General features: G+C 40.8%; 1 protein-coding gene across 1 annotated transcript in view; it reads left to right on the plus strand.

Annotated features, from left to right (window-relative positions):
- The window catches only part of stab1 (stabilin 1), a 181118-nt gene that overhangs the window by 84104 nt on the left and 77058 nt on the right, over nucleotides 1–19956 (plus strand). The window contains exons 51-57 of the mRNA XM_082533046.1: nucleotides 3305–3481; nucleotides 5406–5495; nucleotides 9370–9516; nucleotides 11339–11395; nucleotides 11470–11629; nucleotides 13235–13384; nucleotides 16005–16109. Coding sequence (XP_082389172.1) covers nucleotides 3305–3481; nucleotides 5406–5495; nucleotides 9370–9516; nucleotides 11339–11395; nucleotides 11470–11629; nucleotides 13235–13384; nucleotides 16005–16109 — 886 coding nt within the window. The remainder of the gene's footprint in view (nucleotides 1–3304; nucleotides 3482–5405; nucleotides 5496–9369; nucleotides 9517–11338; nucleotides 11396–11469; nucleotides 11630–13234; nucleotides 13385–16004; nucleotides 16110–19956) is intronic.

Below are 19956 nucleotides of genomic sequence, written 5' to 3' on the forward strand. Positions count from 1 at the left end.
TGTTGAATTTAGAAGACATAATGTTGGTTTTGGCTTCTCTTTACTCTTGAAGATGGGAGCTCAGATATATGTGAGACTTTCAGGAACAGGGCTTTACAATAAATGTGTCAGCCAGATGAGAGGCAGCCTTCTGAAACTGCGTATAGGCTGATGTTTTTACACAACGTTAAAATTAACAGCAGGAACTCAAACCACTTAACAATGTTTTGAGTTATCTGTGCTTTGGAACCTGGAAAAGGGATCCAGCAGGGAAAAAATACTCTCACATTCACTTTGGAAAAGTGACTGATGTTTCACACCAGAGACTGAAATCGTTAACAGGATAGGATGCCCCCTAAAAAATAAAATAACTGTCGTTAAAGAGAGTATTATACTTTACACCGTGTATGTAGACCTGAATGCACTGCATTAAGTTCTGTCAGCTAATGGTGAGATATGAGATGAGTTCAATTTAAAAAGTAAATAACAAAAGGTTAATAACAAAGTAATTTTTACCCTTCAGGTTTAAAAGACTGATGGGTCAGGGTACCACGCTGCCTGGCAAGTTTATGAATACGATAACTCAAAAACAAGGTGACGTAGGAGTTTGAAATCTAGGGGTAGCACTGGCAGTATGCCAGTTTATTTTTCTTTTTATAATAAATATTTCATGAATCCCAAATCAAAAGCCTAGTTAAGTTATATTAACATTACAATTTAAAAAATGTGCAGCTATTAAAATTTACATTCTTCTAAATATATTTTTCAGTAAACATTTTAAACAACCACCTACAGTACCTTCAGGGACCACCAGGGGGCCACACTATGGGAAAAATTATATTTATCGTGAAAGTACAAAATGGCTTCCTTCTGACCTTGACTGCTGTGTTTTTCACAGTAGGAATTGTATATGTCACAAAAGCTTGCATATAGTTAGTATATAGAAAGTATTTATGTTAACAAGACTGAAATAGGGAAATAGCCACATGTTCAGTTCAGAGACTGCATAGATACCAGTGCTTTTGTTCTCGCTGCAGCAAAGTAAAAAAAAAAAAAAAAAAAAGGAAGGCATTTTATGTTTATCCTGTGTTTAAGTGTCACAGTGTGAGCTGGTAACGCTCTGCAGTAGGCTCCTGCCCAGTTTAACCCCAGGCTATAAGGAGACAAAAACTAAACAGAATGAATTCACACTCAAAAACAGATCCTGTGCAGATTGTTCTTTGTTGATAGTTGACTATTTTATGACAAAGAGTCTTAAATATTTTTCTTACATCATACTGAATTGTATTCAGATGCTTAACACCTGGATTAACAATCTGATTCTGTAGTTTTTAGCTCATCTACCCAAAGGACTGAGCTTATGGCATGAAAAGCCATCCATGTGTCCATTTATCCACCACAGTAACACTGTAATCTTTACCTCACAGTGTAAAGAGCCTCGAGGCAGCTGTTGTTATGACTGATGCTATATAAATAAGCCTGAACTGAACTCAACTGAACTGTAGACGACCTTCTGCGACGAGATTATTTGTCAGAATTTTGTGAAACTTCCACACAGAGATTACCTTATCTCATATGTACTTTTTGCACAATGCTCAGTCTTTTGCACAACCTACTGTCATTGTTGCACTTTTCTGTGGCATTGTTGTGTCTGCACTGTCTTGAGTCTGTATCGTTCTGTTCTGTTCTGTCTGGTGTTGCACTGCCTCCAAGACCATAGCACCATGGTCTTGGAGGAACGTTGTCTCGTTTCACTGTATACTGTACCACTGCACATGGCTGGAATAACAATAAAGCCACTTGACTTGAAATTACATGATAGATTGAAACATCACTTTGCCATAAATGTTCTACGATCTTAATGCTTGTGAAAGTGGAGGGAGTGTTCTTCCTATTGATCGACTCCAAGATTAGAACCTCGAAATCGTCCTATCACTGTTAATATTGTCAGCAATGTGCTTAATGCTATGACCTGCTGATGCAATCACATGTTCATGTTTTTGTGGTCATGGTTAGTTTCTTGACGTTCTTCTTCCTTTGGCTTTGCAATCACCACAGTGATTTGCCAACATCTCATCCTATCCCTACAATCTTCCTCCATCACACCAACCCTCTGTATGTCCTCCTTCACTCCATGAACCTTCTTTGTGGTCTTCTTGTCTTCCTGCTTGGCAGCTCCTCTTGAACATCTTTGTCCTTGAGATGAGACTCTTTTGCCATAACAGGAAAATACATGGGTAGAGGTACCTTTAGACTCTATCGCAAAAAGGTTGATTCTGTTTATCTGGACGTAGCGTTTTCAGTGGGAGAAACGTTTTGTCACTCAACCAAGTGAGATTTACAGCGTCAGCTTACTGCAGGTCTCCTCAACCTTATAAACAGCACATTTCCATAATGACTAACACTAGCACCACTGATGAACAATGGGCTGTGAAGTCAGTTTCATTGTCGTTAATATGCAAATTGTCATGAATATTGATTAGCGGCCACTGCTCAATAACCATGAGTACCATTTTACAGAGAGTTGGAGAATGGTTGCAATCACAGCGTTGTAAGATGGTGAAAGATGTCCCCTTAGGCCCTGTCCTCGATTCAGAGATGATCTTTCCCCTTTAAATGGCCTCCTTGACTCCCCGCTCAAACCAGCATTCCTCCCTGTCGAGGATACAAACATCCTCATCATTGTTAACCAGTGGTGCTATAATTCAATGGGCCAAAAAAGACCTAAAAGTGTCTTTTTTGGCCCATTGAAATTTGAGGCAATGTATGAACATGAATATTTCAAAACTTATTAAAGATAAAGGCTGCTGTTTTTATCATCATCATCATCATCAAGAATGAGGAGCTAAAATTTTATCAAGAACAATGATAGACCATTGAAAATTTCAGGCTTTATCGTTAATAGTTGTTGAGATATTCTTGTTCAAACACTGTTTCCAATTTTAGTGTGTGGAAAAAGGCCTGAAGGTGGGTCGACGAATCATTTTTTAAAAAGCATTTCATATTTCACAGCTATTTTTGTAAATATTCATATTTTGTACCATAACATTTTTAATGAAATCAAAGACTGTCTAACAGAAAACTTTGTTGATTAGAGACAGAATTACTCATGATAGACCTCCGCTGTGCAGCCCAGTATCACTGTACAACAGATTACACAGCAGATATGGCTTTCATAAAGGAAAAGATTAAGTTAAGTTCGATTTGTTCTAACATTTATCATAACATTTGTATCTAGTAAAATTAATTTCAAGTGTTTCTAAAATGTCAAAGAAAAAATCAATGTGCAAGACTCACTGTTAAGTGCTTTTATCACTTTTTGCAGATTGCAGGCCTCCTCCCTACACTCAATATGGCTGTCCACCAACCATTCACCGTGTTTTGGCCCACAAACAAGGCCATGGAGTCCTTGCCACCTGAAAGGCAGCTCTGGCTCATCCACCCTTTACACCGGGACCGGCTGGCTGCCACCTTAAAGGCTCACATCATTCGCAACTCAAAGGTAGGAGGAGAATGACTGGATGAATAACGAAGTGTTCTTTTGGATAGAGCCGATTACGAATGGCAAAAAGAGATGTGTAGGGTTATAATCCAATTCAATATTATTTATACAATGCCAAATCACAACTGCCGCCTCAAGGCGCTTTTATATTGTAAGGTAGACCTAGAGCTGGGTGATATAAGATTTTTTCATATCACGATATGTTTTTTTCATTTCTGGCGATAACGATATCTATCACGACATAAGCCAAATAACTATATTTGTAAGATTTAAATGTGCCGTTGCTCACAAGTAAAATGTGAAATAATCAGCAGCTTGTTTTGATTTAAATATTTATTTCCCATAATAAGTTCAACAGGGTAGATGTACTTAAGGAACATGAGACTTTTTCAGATAAATAAAGGCAAATATTGCAAACTACACAAAAGGCAGCCGCTAAAGCGTTTAAGTTTCAAAATAGAACAAACAAAACAGACTAAATTGTCAATTCCACTTAGAAACAAAATATTAATTCTAAAAATAAATCTTAGTTTGTTTTACAGAAGAACAGACAAAACTGACTAACTTTTGTCAATATCAAATAAACTGAGAACTAAAAGGAAATTCTCAATCTCTCCTTGTTGTATAGCTGAGCTTTTCAAACAGTTTTAACAGTTACTTTAGTCTGACAAAAGCCGAATGACGAATTAGCGCTTCCAGTCAGAGATTGCGCATTCACCGCTTCATTGTATTTCCAGACTTGCTTTCGGCACATTTATAGTGCGCGCTGCTCTGTTTTTTGTCAGACTTGAAATAGCCGAAATACCTTCACACTACAGAACTTCTATGGCTCTTCCGTTCGACAATCTCTCCGGCATTGGAACCATCATCTGTTTTCTCTTCGGTAACCTTCGGTCACGCTTGGTTGATTTTTCTCTAGTCGGCACACTCATTTCCTCCATTACCCGGGCGGCATGGCGGCTGGCTGCTTCCCAAAACAAATACACATGTGCGGCTTGGCACTTGTGCTGTACGTAACAAGTCACGTGACGTGGCGCTGTGGATGTGATTGGTTTGGCTCTGCGCTACTTAATTTGGATCGGCTGTTGTTCTTTTTTTTTTTTTAAAGAGGACAAGAGAGACGAGGCCTATCGCAATAGTTTAACTTTTCTATCGAGGAAAAGTTATTTTGCAATACATATTGTTATCGTTCTATCGCCCAGCTCTAGGTAGACCCCTACAATAATACAACATGGAAAACCCCAAAAACCATACGACCCCCTTTGTAAGCACGTTGGCGATAGTGGGAAGGAAAACTCCCATTTAACTGGAAGAAACGTCCTCTAGAACCAGGCTCAGGGAGAGGCAGCTCATCTCTGTGCTTGTCCTGCTAGCGTTCGATACTGTTGACCATAATATTCTATTAGAAAGATTAGAGCACGCTGTAGGTATTACAGTTACTGCGCTGCAGTAGTTTGAATTTTATCTGTCTAATAGACTCCAGTTTGTTCATGTAAATGGAGATTCTTCTTCAAAAGCTGAGGGTTCAGTGTTAGGACCAATTCTGTTTACATTATACATGCTTTCCTTAGGCAGTATCATTAGAAGGCATAGCATACATTTTCACTGCTGTGCAGATGACACACAACTTTATCTATCCATGAAGCCAGATAACACACACCATTTAGTTAAACTGCAGAAATGTCTTAAAGACATAAAGAAAATCTCTGTAGATGTGGATGTGAACATGAGCCCTGAATTGGCTAAGCCAAGAAAATGAATGAATTGCATTAATAAAGTAATAACATTCTCTTGATCTGCTTTTAGGGTTTGTATCAAAAGATGTTTAAGCACATATTTAATCAGAATCATTGACAATATTAAAGTTTTTCTAAACCTTTTCCTTTGAAGCATTATGCCTGTGTGTGTGTGTGTGTGTGTGTAGGTGACAAATGTTGGACTGCCGACTAAATTTTCATCCTTCCGCACGATGCATGGATCCACCATCAAGTTCAGCTGTGACCGGAGCCTGGTGGTGAGGAAACACACACACATAAACCAAATGAGTGGCCATTACTTCTTCCACTCCTGGCAGTTAATTGTTGCTATATTAACTAGTGTTGCTACATGGTGAAAGCACTGTTCCCACAGGTTGGCTGATCAAACCTAGGACCTCTCCTGGGATTTGTTTCCTATAACTGACTAAAAATGTGCCTGGGTGGTGTGGCTCAGCATCTAGACATTGTTGGCTACAGGGGGAGCACCTTCTCTGCAACACTCAGTCTTTACGACCTCATGGCATGCAAGCGGGTCTGCTGAGGTTATCCACCTGAGGTGCTCCATGTGCCCCTGCTTGGGTCTTACCCATGACAGTGTGTGTGCTCTGTGGCCTTGGGCCTAGTCTGTGCATCGCCACTGGCTGGATGACCGTACATGCTCTGCCTCTACCCCAAAGCAAGTCCACCCCCAGCGGGTTCCTACAAGTACTGACTAATGAGCGTCAGAGTTCTCATGGAGGAACTCCTGCCTAGAAAACCTTACTCTTTTCAAAACTTTGTCTCTGAATGTGGAAACCTCAAAAACTCTGATATGACTCTTATTGGTGGTTCACTCAATTCATGCATCAATGAAGAATGCAATTGGTTGCAAGAACTAATGTGGGGGTGGCTATAGCTGAGGAGGTAGTGCAGGTCATCTACCATTTGGAAAGTTGGTCGTTTGCTCCCTTTCTGATCCAGTTTGCGTGCCAAGGTATCCTTGGGCAAAATGCATTCATCAGAGTATGAATGTGCGTGAATGTTAGCTAGAAAAGGATTGAATGAATGCATGTGTGAAAGGGTGAATAAGATATGTTTTATAAAACACTTTCAGTGCTCAGATAAAATAGAAAAGTGCTATATAAGAACATGTTACCATTTTACACAGACAGGAAAGTCAAAGCTTAGCCCACAGATAATTTTAATGTCTGTCATAAGTAGGTACTACAAGGGCCTAGTTACTGTGTGGTTGGCACATGTTATAAACAGACCCGTGAGTGAATTACTTTTATCAACTGATTGATCATGCAGTGATTTTACAGGTCTGTAAACACGAGATGTCTGCAAAAGTATTACCTCACCCATTCAAATAATTGAATTCAAGTGTTCTGCTCACTGTCATCAAATCAAATCAAAATTTATTTCTATAGCACATATTAGAAACAACAAAGTTGACCATAGTGCTTCAGAGTCAGACAGAGTAAAAGCATGAGACAATTAAAACAAAACAACAAGAAAAAACAGGGCAGGAAACAATCGGTGACAACACAAGCCAGATAATAGCCAACTAGTTAGAATCTAAGTAAAAAAAATAGGTTTTAAGACAAGATTTAAAAGACTGGATAGACTCGGAGGTATGAATATGAGCAGGGAGGCTATTCCAGAGTCTAGGCGCTACGGTTGCAAAGGCCCGGTCACCTCTGGACTTCAGTCGAGACCTAGGTCATGTTAGGAGCATCTTATTTGAAGATCTTAGTGCTCTATTTGGATTGTACAAATGGAGGAGTTTGGAAAGATAGCTGGATGCTAAATTATTTAGAATTTAAAAGTAAACAAAAGAATTTTAAAATCTATAGGAAATTTAACAGGGAGCTAAAATTGGAGTTATGTGATCATAGATTCTAGTACCTGTTAAGAGACGTGCAGCTGCATTTTGAACTAACTGAAGCCGGTAAAGAGAAGAGTGTTGGAGGCCCAAGTAGAGGGAGTCGTAGTAGTCCAGTCTGGATGTGATGAATGCGTGGATACGTTTCTCCTTAAAGGAAGGAACGGCTTTGCTTTAGATATCTGACGCAACTGGTAAAAGCTGTTTTTTTTTACCACAGTGGAGACCTGTTTCTCTGATTTAAAAGAGCTATCCAAGAACACTCCGAGGTTTCTTACAGTGAACGAGAGATGGCTAGTGTTAAGATTCAAGAATTGAGAAAGGGTACAAGAGGTGATCGAAAAATAACCACACTGGTCCGGCCGGGTGAAGTCAAACGAAGATTTTAATTCACACGTGGGAAGATCACTGAAAACAGCAATTGATCTTCGACTTACTAAGGCACAAACAATTATTTTATAACATCAGGGTTTGTTTACTGACGCCCCTTCATGCGTCACCGGTACATTTTATACATAGATCAGATCAACATCACCATGACTTTTCACCCAGAAAATCATCTTCTATTTTCATGGCTTGGTACTTTCCGTTCTTGTCTTAAAATGAATTGTTCCTCTTTCTTGTCTAGACCTAACTAATCTCTCCTCTAAATAAATCTTAACTAATGTGTGTGTACGTGTTGACCTCACATGCTCTTTGTGTCACCTCTTCACCTCCTACTGTCTGTGTCTCGTCCTCAAATGCTCTTTCTCAATTCACCTGTTGCCTTCTGACCTTTCACCAGGACAGAGGCTCACTGAGACTATGTGTATGTCTTCTACTAAATAAATGTTTTAACCAAGAACCTCTACTAAAACCTTAATATAAAATGACCTGATATAAGTGTTTTGTAAGCATGTATTGCAATTCCTTCTATGTTCTAGTTTTCCCTCAGCATGTATCACCTAGACACTCTCACTAGATGAAGCTCAAAACCATTAATGAACCTGAACATCAACTCAAATAAGCACAGATATGCAATATGTATAAAATAGTTATAACTGCACCTGAAATACAAAGTTAACATCATCATAAACATCTTAAGGCCATCTTAAAGCTATCTGTTACATTGTTAAAACAATGATCATACTGCAGATTATATTATGCTGGTCAAATACTTTTCTGTTCATCCCCACACTAGCAAGAGGACCACAGGTGTATAAAATCAAGCACATAGGCATGCAGACTGCTTCTACAAAGATTTGTGAATTCAGGAGCTCAGTGAATTCCAGCTTTGTACCTGATGCTGAGGCACATAGTGCACAGAAGCCCCCAACTTTCTGTGGAGTCAGTTGCTACAGACCTCTGAATGTGACCTTCAGTTTAGATCAGAACATTACAGAATGGGTTTCTATAGCCAAGCAGCTGCATTCAAGTCTTACATCAATGAGTGCAATGCAAAGTGTGGATGTAGTAGTGTAAAGTACACCACCACTGGACTCTAGAAGTGACGAATTGCGTATAGCCCCAAGTTCTGGTTGACAATAAAGGGAGTAACTGAATCGCACCTCTCCGTCTGGCGCTCCAATAAAGGAGTCTGGGTTTGGCACTGCACTGTGCCAAGTGTAAAGTTTGGTGGATGTGGTTTATGATGTGGGGTTGTTTTTCAGAAGTTGGGCTCAGCCCCTTTGTTCCGGTGAAGGGAACTCGTAATGCTTCAGCATATCTAAACATTTTGAACAATTTCATGCTCCCAACTTTGTGGTAACAATTTGGGGAACGCTCCTTCCTGTTCCAAGATGACTGCACACCAGTCAACATGCAAGGGCCATAAAGACATGGATGGCAAGTTTGGTGTGGAAGAACTTGACTGGCCTCCATAGAGTCCTGACCTTAGCTTGACAGAACACCTTTGGGATGAATTAAACTGGAAACTGCGAGCTAGGATTTCTTGTCCAACATCAGTGTCTGACCTCACTAATCCACTTCTGGAAGAATGGTCAAAAATTCCTATAAACACATGCTCTTAAACCTTGTGGAAAGCATTCCCAGAAGAGTTGAAGCTGTTATAGCTGCACAGGGTGGGTTGAGATCATATTAAACCCGAGCGAATACTTTTGGTTATATAGTGTATTGTGAATATTCACAAAACTCCTGCTGTTTGTTTTTACACCACCAACAAAATGATCATAACATCACTCTGTTGTCTCTACTGAATGGTTTCCATTTTAGTCTACTCTGTTATTGCTTAGTAGTTGTATTTTTTTAAAATGTGTGTCTGTTTTTAGGGTTCAGTAGTAATAAATGAAAATGAGGCCAAGGTAGTGGACCGCTACCTGAACTTCCAGAATGGCGTGGCCTATGGCATCGACCAGCTGCTGGAACCTGCTGGCCTCGGGGCATTCTGTGACACCATCGAGAACAGAACCACTTACGTGAGTAACACTAACAATGCTACCACTTCAACACCAGTACCGCCACTGGGGGAGTCATTTTTACTGTGTGCCCCAACAGCATTAGTAAATGCAGTGATGTAATTTACTAAAGAAATTATGTTGTTTATTTTCATCTGATTTTCAAAATTATAATCAAAAGGTTCTCAAAATAAAAAAAGAAATCTGTTTATTGGGTTCGTTAGTTTTGATTTAGACTGATTAGACAAGGCTAGGGAAAGTGTTTGTTACTGCAGGTAAAAAATTAAGCTAAACATAACAAATGGAAATGCTTATGTAAATGGTGAAACTTAACCCAAATTTAGAATGAATACAATAAATTAAGTATTATTTATATAGTATAGCTCCAAGTTCTGGTTCAGAGTAAGTAAGCAGGTAAGCAAGTCTCAGTTTCAGCTGTGTAGAGAAGACTTTGAACCACGGGTTTGACAGGTTGCAGCAAGAAAGCCATTGCTAAGACATCAGAATAAGACAAAGAGGCTTGTCTGGGCCATGAAACACTGCCATCGGACCACTGAAGACTGAAAAAAAAGTTTTATGGACTGATGAATCATATTTTGAAATCTTCAGTTCATCATACAGGATCTTTGTATGCCGTCAGGTAGGCGAAAGGATGGTTCCACATCGTGTGGCATCAACTGTCAAACATCGACAAGGAAGTGTGGTTGTCTGGGGCTGTTTGTGCTGGAGTCAGGGTCCATCATTTCTTTTTAAACTCAAATTGCTTATTTTACTATGCTTTCATTTCAGTGTGCAATGTGAAATTAAACTGCATAATCTTTAATAAAAAAATGGAATAAAAAATAGTTCTAAAATTTTTGACCAGTAGTGTATGCACAGAAAAGGAACCGAGACATATAGCAGATTAGATAAAAGTTGAAATTATCCTTTAATTAAAACAGATTATCTTTGATCATAGGATTTATTTTAAAATTTAGGAAGCTAAATTGTTTATTAGCTTCTTCTTGTGTAGAGTAGGAATAGATCATACAATTGCCTCTGACCTTTAGCAACCAAGCTAACAACTAAGCTAAGCTTTGTTTCACTAAATTGTTGGGATTGAATAATGTGTAATTCCCAGGATGAGCGCCAGGTGAATAAACACCTGTCATGCGAAGGCTGTGTGCAGGCAGGAGTGGTGGTAAGGGGGACCCAAAGTACAGACTCCGGAGACAAACGTGAACTCAAAAAAAAAACAGCTGTAATGCTGAACTCAAAGTAACAAACTTCAAAATTACAAAGAATGCATGCAGGCAGGCCACAAAGCATGAATGAGGGTAGATCACAACACGGACAGATGAAAACACAGGGCTTATATACACAGAGGGAGCAATCAGGGAATGAGAGACAGGAGGGAAACACAGCTGGACAAATCAGGGCTGATGAGACAAAGGAAGCAAAACCAGACGCATTAACATGAGACACGGATTTTTAAAGTAAAACAGGAAACACAGACTGAACTTACAGACGCACAAGCAGGCACTGCAACAGAGGGAACAGAGACGTGGGACCAGGGCAGACACAGACACTGACTGGACACAGAATAGAGGGAGTAAGGAAACCAGAACTAAATAATCACACACCAAGAAGAACTGGGGAAAAATAGAAATGCAAAACAGAAACCAAAACTTTCACAATAAACTAAGATGACAGCACAAATAAAAGGTACAACCCAGATATCCTAACAACACCAGAAAACTACAAAGGCTCTCACATTAGCATGTGCCCTGGTGGATTAAGTAGGGCTTTAACCCTGTTATCTCATGACAAATAATCATTATCTCACTTGTCTTAAATATTTCAGGGGCGCTGTGGAAGCTGCGTCTTCACCCCGTCCTGTCCCTTCAAACACTATGACACGGTAAGGTCTGCTAAAGCATGTGAGCATTAGCTGCAAAGACTGTGGAGATAAATATCATTTCTGTATTCTTCCAGGGAAAGACGGAGCGCTGTTTGAACTTGCGCTCCAGGTATCGCTACTCATACTTGTATGATGACCTGGATCGTTTCAGCAGATATGGCTGTAGGAGAGTTTGTAGCTTTCCAGGCTGGGTACAGAAGTGCTGCAAAAACCACTTCGGGCGAGACTGTCAAGGTAAGAGGGGAAGGGATGGAGGCACTTATGTGAGGAATTGTGCTTTTGTTTGTACAGAGATGTTCTTGGTTTTTGCAGCTTGTTTAAAGACTGAGTTACAAATTCTGAGTGTTGAGTTTGTGTAGTTTTTATTGAAAGCATGTTTTCTCAAAGATATCAGTCACGCTTCTGGTTGACTAGATATTACTGATGCTTACTTAGTTTAATATCCAAGTGAGAAAAATGTGGACTTACGGTCTTTCTAAACTGCTGTGAAAAAGTATTTGTCCCCTTCCTGATTTCACACTGCCATGTTTCAGATCAGGAATCAGATTTTAATATTAGACAAAGATAATAATAAGATACCAATACACGAGCCGAGATAAGAGATGGACACATGACAACTCACATCTACTGGACATGACACAAGACCACATCCATCCTTGGATGAACAATGCCTGATACAGATACGTGTTTAACACAACCAACCATATATGGGAAACACACTGTAACATGTGCACCAATTCTGATCTCTGATCACACTTTCAGAATGGCTTGTGTAAAGTGCACATAAACATCAACATCCTCATCCAGGAAGAAGCGCTCAGTCAAGAGACTGTTGATCGGCGTTGGAGTTTCCCTGGTTTTATTTTGCTTTTTCTTTATTTGTGTTATCCCTTGTTTAAAAGCTGTAATTTCACAGATGATAGCGACATCACTCACAGCATATGCAGATGTACCACAAACCGATGAGGATCATGAAGACTTCTTTTCCCATTTGTTAGATGAAGATGAAGTGCAACTAATGATGTAGTAACTGAAAATGTGAAAGACAAGTAGTTACTTACTGATAACATGTACATTTCATTTCGTGATAAAAAGGAGGGAATGTCAGAAGAAAATTGTACCTAGTGTGATCAGCTACATGAAATGTGCTCAATTTATGGATCACTAAGCAATCCACATGTCTACGTGACTTTTCACATAAACTCTTGTGTGATAAACTTATTTAGCAACTAACAGCTTCCTCTATGTTAAGAACATACAGACTTAGAAAAGGGGAACCTCAGCTCTGAGTTCTTAGAATAACTTTGTTATCTTTGTACACACATGTGACAAGCTTGCATAAATAAAGAACGCAGACAGTGACAGAGCGCGAGTCCATGAGTGCCTCCTGCGAGGACGAGCGCTCTGTGACTGCCTTCGCGAGTAAAGACGACTGCAGTGTTTGTGTTTTCTAACTCAGGTGTCTTAGCTGAAGAACTGTGGGGCGATTCTTCGAAATCCCCTGTCACCAGATTATATTTAACTTGTGTTATCTACACGTGACAAATGTAAAAAGCTAGGAAATCAAGGAGGGGGTAAATACTTTTTCACAGCACTGCAAGCCGTCTTGGTAATGCCTATGGGCAGTTGTTTTGAAGCCCCTGGAGTAAAACCTTTTTTCAGAGGTCACAGGGACATGAAAGCTGGGTAAGGCTGGGTGTGCCACCATGTTTACCTTTGCAGAATTCTCCCACAGACTTCCGTCTCTGTCAGGTCCCACTGAGCAAAGTTAATAAAGACTGGAAGAGAGTTTCTTTGTTTCCATGCTATGTTTTGACCCTTTTCTTCCGTCTGTTGCAGTTTGTTCAGGTGGTTTGGAGGCCCCTTGTGGCAAACATGGCGACTGCAACGACGGTAATCTCGGTACTGGAACATGTAGATGCCACACCGGATTCAGAGGGGAATCCTGCGAACTGTGTGTCGCTGGGTTCTATGGCCCTAACTGCACAGGTAAAATGCTTTTTAGTTTTTATCATCGCTCAGTGGAAAAACAAAGAGAGTGCACCTAAGGTCTGCTCTCCAACAGCTCTCCAGAAGTGGCTGTTGGAGAGACCAAACAGCCACTTCATAAATGAATGGCACAACATAGAAGAACCCCTCAATGGGACAAGACTCAGCGGTTCATCTGCATCTAAAGGACAAAGGTCACTCTTTCGAGGATGCCAATGTTCACAGGTGGTTTGAAAGAGGAGTGAAAGAAGCCATCGATGTCACCATCTTTGAACAGAGGCGGTGGCTTACGACACCAACTGTCTGCCATCTATTATCCAATTTTTAAATCCCCTCCCAGACGCCTTAACGCCCACTCACATCCTGGGCCATCTGACCTCTGACCTTTCTAGAAATAAGACGAGTAGATAATCAAAAACAATCACAAGCAACATCCATAAGTGAAGACTGACTCTGGAATGGAGGAATTCTCACTTCACAGCTTCCTCCTCCATCCTCACACCTTTTCCTCACAACTCTCCCACTTGACTGGGATGAGCTGAGGAAGGGAGGAGACATGTGAGTGTAATGAAAAGCAGCACTTGAGGCAGCAGCTCTCTACCACCTGCAGGGGGCAGTGCATAGAAATGCAAAATCTCAATCATAAATTTGGTGCACGATTTTGGTATTAAAAAAAAACAAAATGTAAAAATAAGAGGAGGGTGCGTTTCAGCCCTTTGATGTATTCACCATGGCTGCGTTGTGACGATACGCTGTGGCGAAAGAAAGTAGCAAATCTGGCATCAGCAGACAGTCTCACCCCCATCAGCTCTCCAGCAGTCTGTCACCATGGCAACACTCCACACTCACCATCACACAGCTGGGTGTGTTTCCAGCTCAGGACAAACCTGCCAGCTGTCTTCGCTTAGAGCCAAACCACCAGAGCAGATTTTTTTGTTTTTCTTTAAATGTGGATACGAATGCTCATCTTTGCCTGTTTGAGTTTAACAGTCTTTATTAAATCCAACTCAGTGTTTCTCCACAGAGGAACACAGGTGTGTCCTCGCTTTGGAGGAGACAGCAGAGGTGTCAGTTAGAGCTGGAGTCGATTTGAAACTCTTCGTCACAGCAGGAACAAAACACGTCGCCATGGTTGCTCAATTCATCCAGAGCAGATTGAGGTCTGCAAAGAGCACTCTGCAGCTTTAGTTAAAGTGAAGCTGTTGCATAACAGCTCTTATAAAAAACAATGAAACTTTTGATGAAAAAAACAGCATTTATGTAATATTTAATTAACCCATGATTATTAAGTCGTGTGTTACAGCAATTAAAATATTAGTATTATTAACAACAATAATAATAATAATACTAATAATTATATCTGACAGATGTCTCTCAGCCTGAAAGATGATATATTGTATTAAAGATGGTGACAACATGAAGCTTTCCTGTCTCTGTTCTTGTGGCAGCAGAGCTGAATCAGTCTTTTGGGGAAGATGCTCCGCTGCCTCCTAGTAAGCAGTGCAGAGGGTGGCCAGGATTATCCATTATGGATAACAGCTGGTGCAGTGACCTTCTCTTACCAGCTCTGATGTTTCTCACAGCTGACTGATAGAAAATGTCCATTATGTTTCTGCACATGTTGAAGAGCCTGCTCACCCCTTCTTGTATACATCCTTCCAGTTTAGTCTGTTTTTCATGTGGATGCTCGGCTACTTGTACTCCTCCACCACATCGGCATCCTGTCCCAGGATAGACATGGGCCATGTAGCCATCCTTGATGGTAAATGGCCTTTATTTGTATAGCGCTTTACTTAGTCCCTATGGACCCCAAAGTGCTTTACACTACATTCAGTCATCCACCCATTCACACACTGGTGATGGCAAGCTACACTGTAACCACCAAATCTGACAGAGCTATGCCATTCTAACATACTGAAGACTGACTGTCAGGTAGTCAGTAATCCATGAGATGGTGGACGTGTTCACTGATATTTTCAGGAGCTTCTCGCTCAGAAGCAGCAGCTGAATCATTTCAAATTTACTTGATAAATCATAGAAAGTATCCTCACTGTGCAGCTGTTACTCTCCAGATTGGGAGTAGGTTCTCTGCAGCATGGAGATGATTGAATCATCCACTCCCAGATTTGGTTGGTGTACAAACTGCAGAGGATCAATAGATGTTTCCACCTGTGGTCTCAGGTGAGCCAAAACTGGTGTTTCCAGTACCTTCTTCACATGCGACGTGAGAGCAGCTGGTCGATAATTGTTAAGCTCTGATGGTGTCAGCTTCTCTGGTAGAGAGGATGTTATCTATAACGCTGATTTGTTCTCCTCTGTCAGACTCGGGCTGCAAATGTGACTCAGGTTCACAGACAGCTCACCACCATAGATCCTTGGAGCATAAATAAAATCAAAAGCATAATATTAAAATAAGAAATATGACAAAAAATTAGATTTATGCTGTGTGATTTATGAAGTGGACCTTATCTGCTTTTCATTTTTTATATTTTAAAAATAATGTTGCTCATATAAAACATAATCCAGATGTGAGCCCAAAGCTCAGGCTTCAGGCTGCTCTAAATGCTCATTTCACAGTTTTTTTCTACTCTTCAAGTCAAGTCTTGTTTGTCTCTCTCAGCCTGTTCCTGCAGGAACCAGGGAAGGTGCAATGATGGCATTGGAGGATCTGGACAGTGTATCTGCAAGCCGGGCTGGGAGGGCAATCGCTGCCAGAACAAAATAGGTGAGATTTCTTCTTGAATGCACAAAGATATGAGACCCTGATCGGGTTTTAATGGTCAACAAAGCTCATGAAAAGAGCCACTGGTTGGTACTGAGGTTGTAAAAATTCTAAAACATCTACAAATGTATGATTTTTGTTTATTATTTCTTAAATAAAGCTCACAATTTTTTTAAACAGATGGATACCTTGGTAACCATTAAGGCATGGTTAAATTATCCCTAAACCAAGCCCGTGGTCATTTTAAACCTTAACCAAGTTATTATAAAACAATGAATCTGAGGTGCTTTCTTTTATTTTGTCATGTATACTGTTACAGTGGTGAATATTTACTTTAAATAAGGTCGGAGTTGCAAATAATGAGGTGAGTGTCTGTAATACCTACTGTATGAGCAGACTATCTTCATGGCTTTGTACACAGGTCAGGCATAACATTATGACCACTGACAGATAAAATGAATAACACTTATTATCTCTTCATCATGGCACCTGTTAGTGGGTGGACTATATTCGGGATAAAGTGCACATTTTGTCCTCACAGTTGATCTGTTAGAAGCAGGAAAAATGGAGTCGACTGCATCAGAGCAGCTCTTATTGGGTGTTCCTGGTCTGCAGTGGTGAAACAGTTACAGGGTCATGGGCAGCCAAGACTCACTGATGGGAAGTGAAGGCTGACCTGTGTTTTCTGATCCAACAGATGCTACTGTAACCTATCCTGCAGAAAAAGTTTGTTCTGGTTCTGATAGAAAGATATCAGGATAAACAGTTCATCACAGTTTGTTGCACATTGGGCTGCAGACCAGTCAGGATGCCCTTGGTGACCCCAGTCCACCACCAAAAGCACCAACAATGGACATGAGAGCATCAGACCTGGACCACAGAGCAATGAAAGAAGGTGCCTTGGCCTGATGAATCACACACTATGGACTGTGGGACAAAGTTAAGCCTCTGGAGGCAGTGTAATGCTTTGGGCAATGTTCTGCTGGGAATCCTTAGGTCTTGCCCTTCATGTGGATGCTACTTTGTTAGGTCCCACCTACCTAAGCACTGCTGCAGACCATGTAGACCCTTTCATGGAAACAGTAAATGGTTCAGTAGGATAATGTGCGCTGCCTGCCTGAGGAGCAGAGCAACGAGTTTGAGGTGTTGATTGCCTGTAATTTCCCAGATCTCTCTGATAACCATAGCACACTCTCAGGGGTCCAAGTCTTGATGGGTCAGAGCCAATGTTCCCTCTAATTTTTAATGTATCTGAGCGAACACACAAACTCCCTGAGCGATCCCTTGGACCACTGAGAGCGACATCCGACGTGTGTACTGTGGTTACGCCGGCATCCAATCCAGCCAAGTTACATGGTTTATTAAAATAATTAAATTACAGCATTTACATTTATCTTAGACTACTTTTAATCAACTGCTTTAGCCCACTTACAATGAAAATTAAAAAAAAAAAAATCTAGTCATTGACCTGTGTAGTATGTTAACACTATTTGAAGTAAAAATAACTTGAACTCCAATTTTGAGAACACAACTTTCTTTCTTTTTTAATTTTTTTTATAAAGCTCTGATATGTATTATGAGTCTGTGGTCTGGGAGAGAGTCCTGTAACTCTGTCTGCAAACTACAGTATATAATGGCCAATGTTGGGCAATTAATTATATAGTTCTTCAAAAAAGTAACTCAGTTTGGGAAACAACAAAGTTTTTTGCAGCTATTTCTTTTAAATGCAGCCAAGGCATTTTTAAATAAACATTTCAAACTATTTACAGAACAATCAGCTGTTCTGCATCAAATCTGACGACACACAAATTATTTGTGCCACTCCAAAAAACAATTTCTGTCCACTATGAGATAAAGGAGAACAACAGCCTGATACCTGCAGGCCCGACAACAGGAGATGTGTCACTCCTATAACATTCAGCAGTCGACTCATTGTTCTGACACACACAACAAAACTATTGACTACACTACACACTAACTACACATGATTTGCGCTAAATGTCTCAAATCTCTCACGTCTCAAAACACTCCTAAAACTTACCCCCGTTTCTTAACAACTAGATGCCACGTTGCCATATCATTTTTTGATTGGTCGACATGGTACTTTTTTGGACGAATAGGAAAGGGACAGGGGGGTGGGGTTTGTTTTTGCTCACAGGCGGAGAGTGATTTCGAGCCTTTTTTCCTTATAAAACGCCGTTTTTACAGTTTCTTCCCGCAGTAAATATAAACAACGACAGTATTCAGGAAGAAAAACAAACATTGCAGATATTTTTATGATAACTCTGGTTTTACGTGGCCTATCAACACAATTTAAAAACTGTTATAAAGTCCACACTTTTTCCGTGAATTGTTCCGTCTGTCCTGCTCACATCTCCAGTGGTTGTACACGTTGTCATTAACGTGGCTTCACTCCACATCAGCCACGCTGCTTTGCCAGCTCAAACACCGGTGTCGGCACATAAGGACGCTGTCATAGCCTGTTAACGACGTTGATTGGCTGCGTATATACACATTATTGGCTGAACTATGGGATAAGGTGTTCTAATCCCATATGGGAGCAGCCAGTCACTCACTGACTAACACTGCAAAACAGAATTGTTAAAGTATTAATTTTAATTTCAATTCAGGTTAGTTTTTTTGTGTGCAAAGCAGATTTTCTGTGCGCAGAGACCGTGCCAGCAGTGCGCAATTGCGCACGTGCCGCATCTTAGAGGGAACATGGGTCAGGGCTGTTTTGGCAGCAAAAGAAAAAGGTCATAAGGTTATGCCTCATCAGTGTATGTTGTCATTTAGGGGGGAAATTGCCCCTAATGTCTTATCTCAGAAGCTCCACCCATCTGCTATAACTATTCTCCACCTTAAAGAGACAAGCTTTCCCAGATGAATGTGCCTGACCCCATCTGCCGGTGGATCACTGACTTCCTGACGGACAGGAAGCAGCATGTGAGGCTGGGAAAGAAAGTCTCGGACTCCCGGACCATCAGCACCGGCTCCCCTCAGGGCTGTGTTCTTTCTCCTCTGCTCTTCTCCCTGTACACCAACTGCTGCACCTCCACCCACCAGTCTGTCAAGCTAATCAAGTTTGCAGATGACACCACCGTTATTGGACTCATCTCGGACGGGGATGAGTCTGCCTACAGGAGGGAGGTTGAACGTCTGGTGTCCTGGTGCAGCCACAACAACCTGGTGCTGAATGCCCAGAAGACAGTGGAGATTATTGTGGACTTCAGGAAGCACACAACATTTTAACCAGTTTTTCTCTGTTCCAGCCAAACAGTGATGAGATACGATGAAAACCACATCTGAGTGACTCATTTTAGTTTCAGTTAGGTTTTTGGCTTTTAACAGTTAAGAAGATAATGAGATACAGCAATGACTTGTTGCTTTTATCTTTGCTACAAAGCTCTTCTGGTCTGTTCTGTCTTGTGTTATAAAACGAGCACAGCCCTTTCATTTACAGCCAAAACTCATTCGCTGTTTAGATCGTCTTGAGCCAGACTTTCATCAGTAAGATTTATAAAGAGGAGCTTAAAGTCATGATGTGAAACGATCATGAACAGCTGCAGCTTCCTTTGTCTCCAGATCCCTCAGCATCTACTACCTGGTCCACTTTTGGCAGTGTGTGCTTGAGATGTAATTTAATTTTTAGCTTCGGCTCTCTTTCAGTAGCTTCTGTACTCGTCTCTGGAGATATGCGAGCCCGTTGCCAACTGCACCTCTTTTTGTCCTTGTCCAAACCTCCACCTCACAATGGAGAGGCTGCAGGTCAGCAGGGACCAGTGGTTCTTCCTGTGAGACTACCTTTATGGTCAAAAACACCGCCAACCTCCTCCTGTTTTTTGTTTTC

Source organism: Aulonocara stuartgranti (assembly GCF_965226115.1).
Source record: "Aulonocara stuartgranti genome assembly, chromosome: 5".
NCBI classification, from domain to species: domain Eukaryota; kingdom Metazoa; phylum Chordata; class Actinopteri; order Cichliformes; family Cichlidae; genus Aulonocara; species Aulonocara stuartgranti.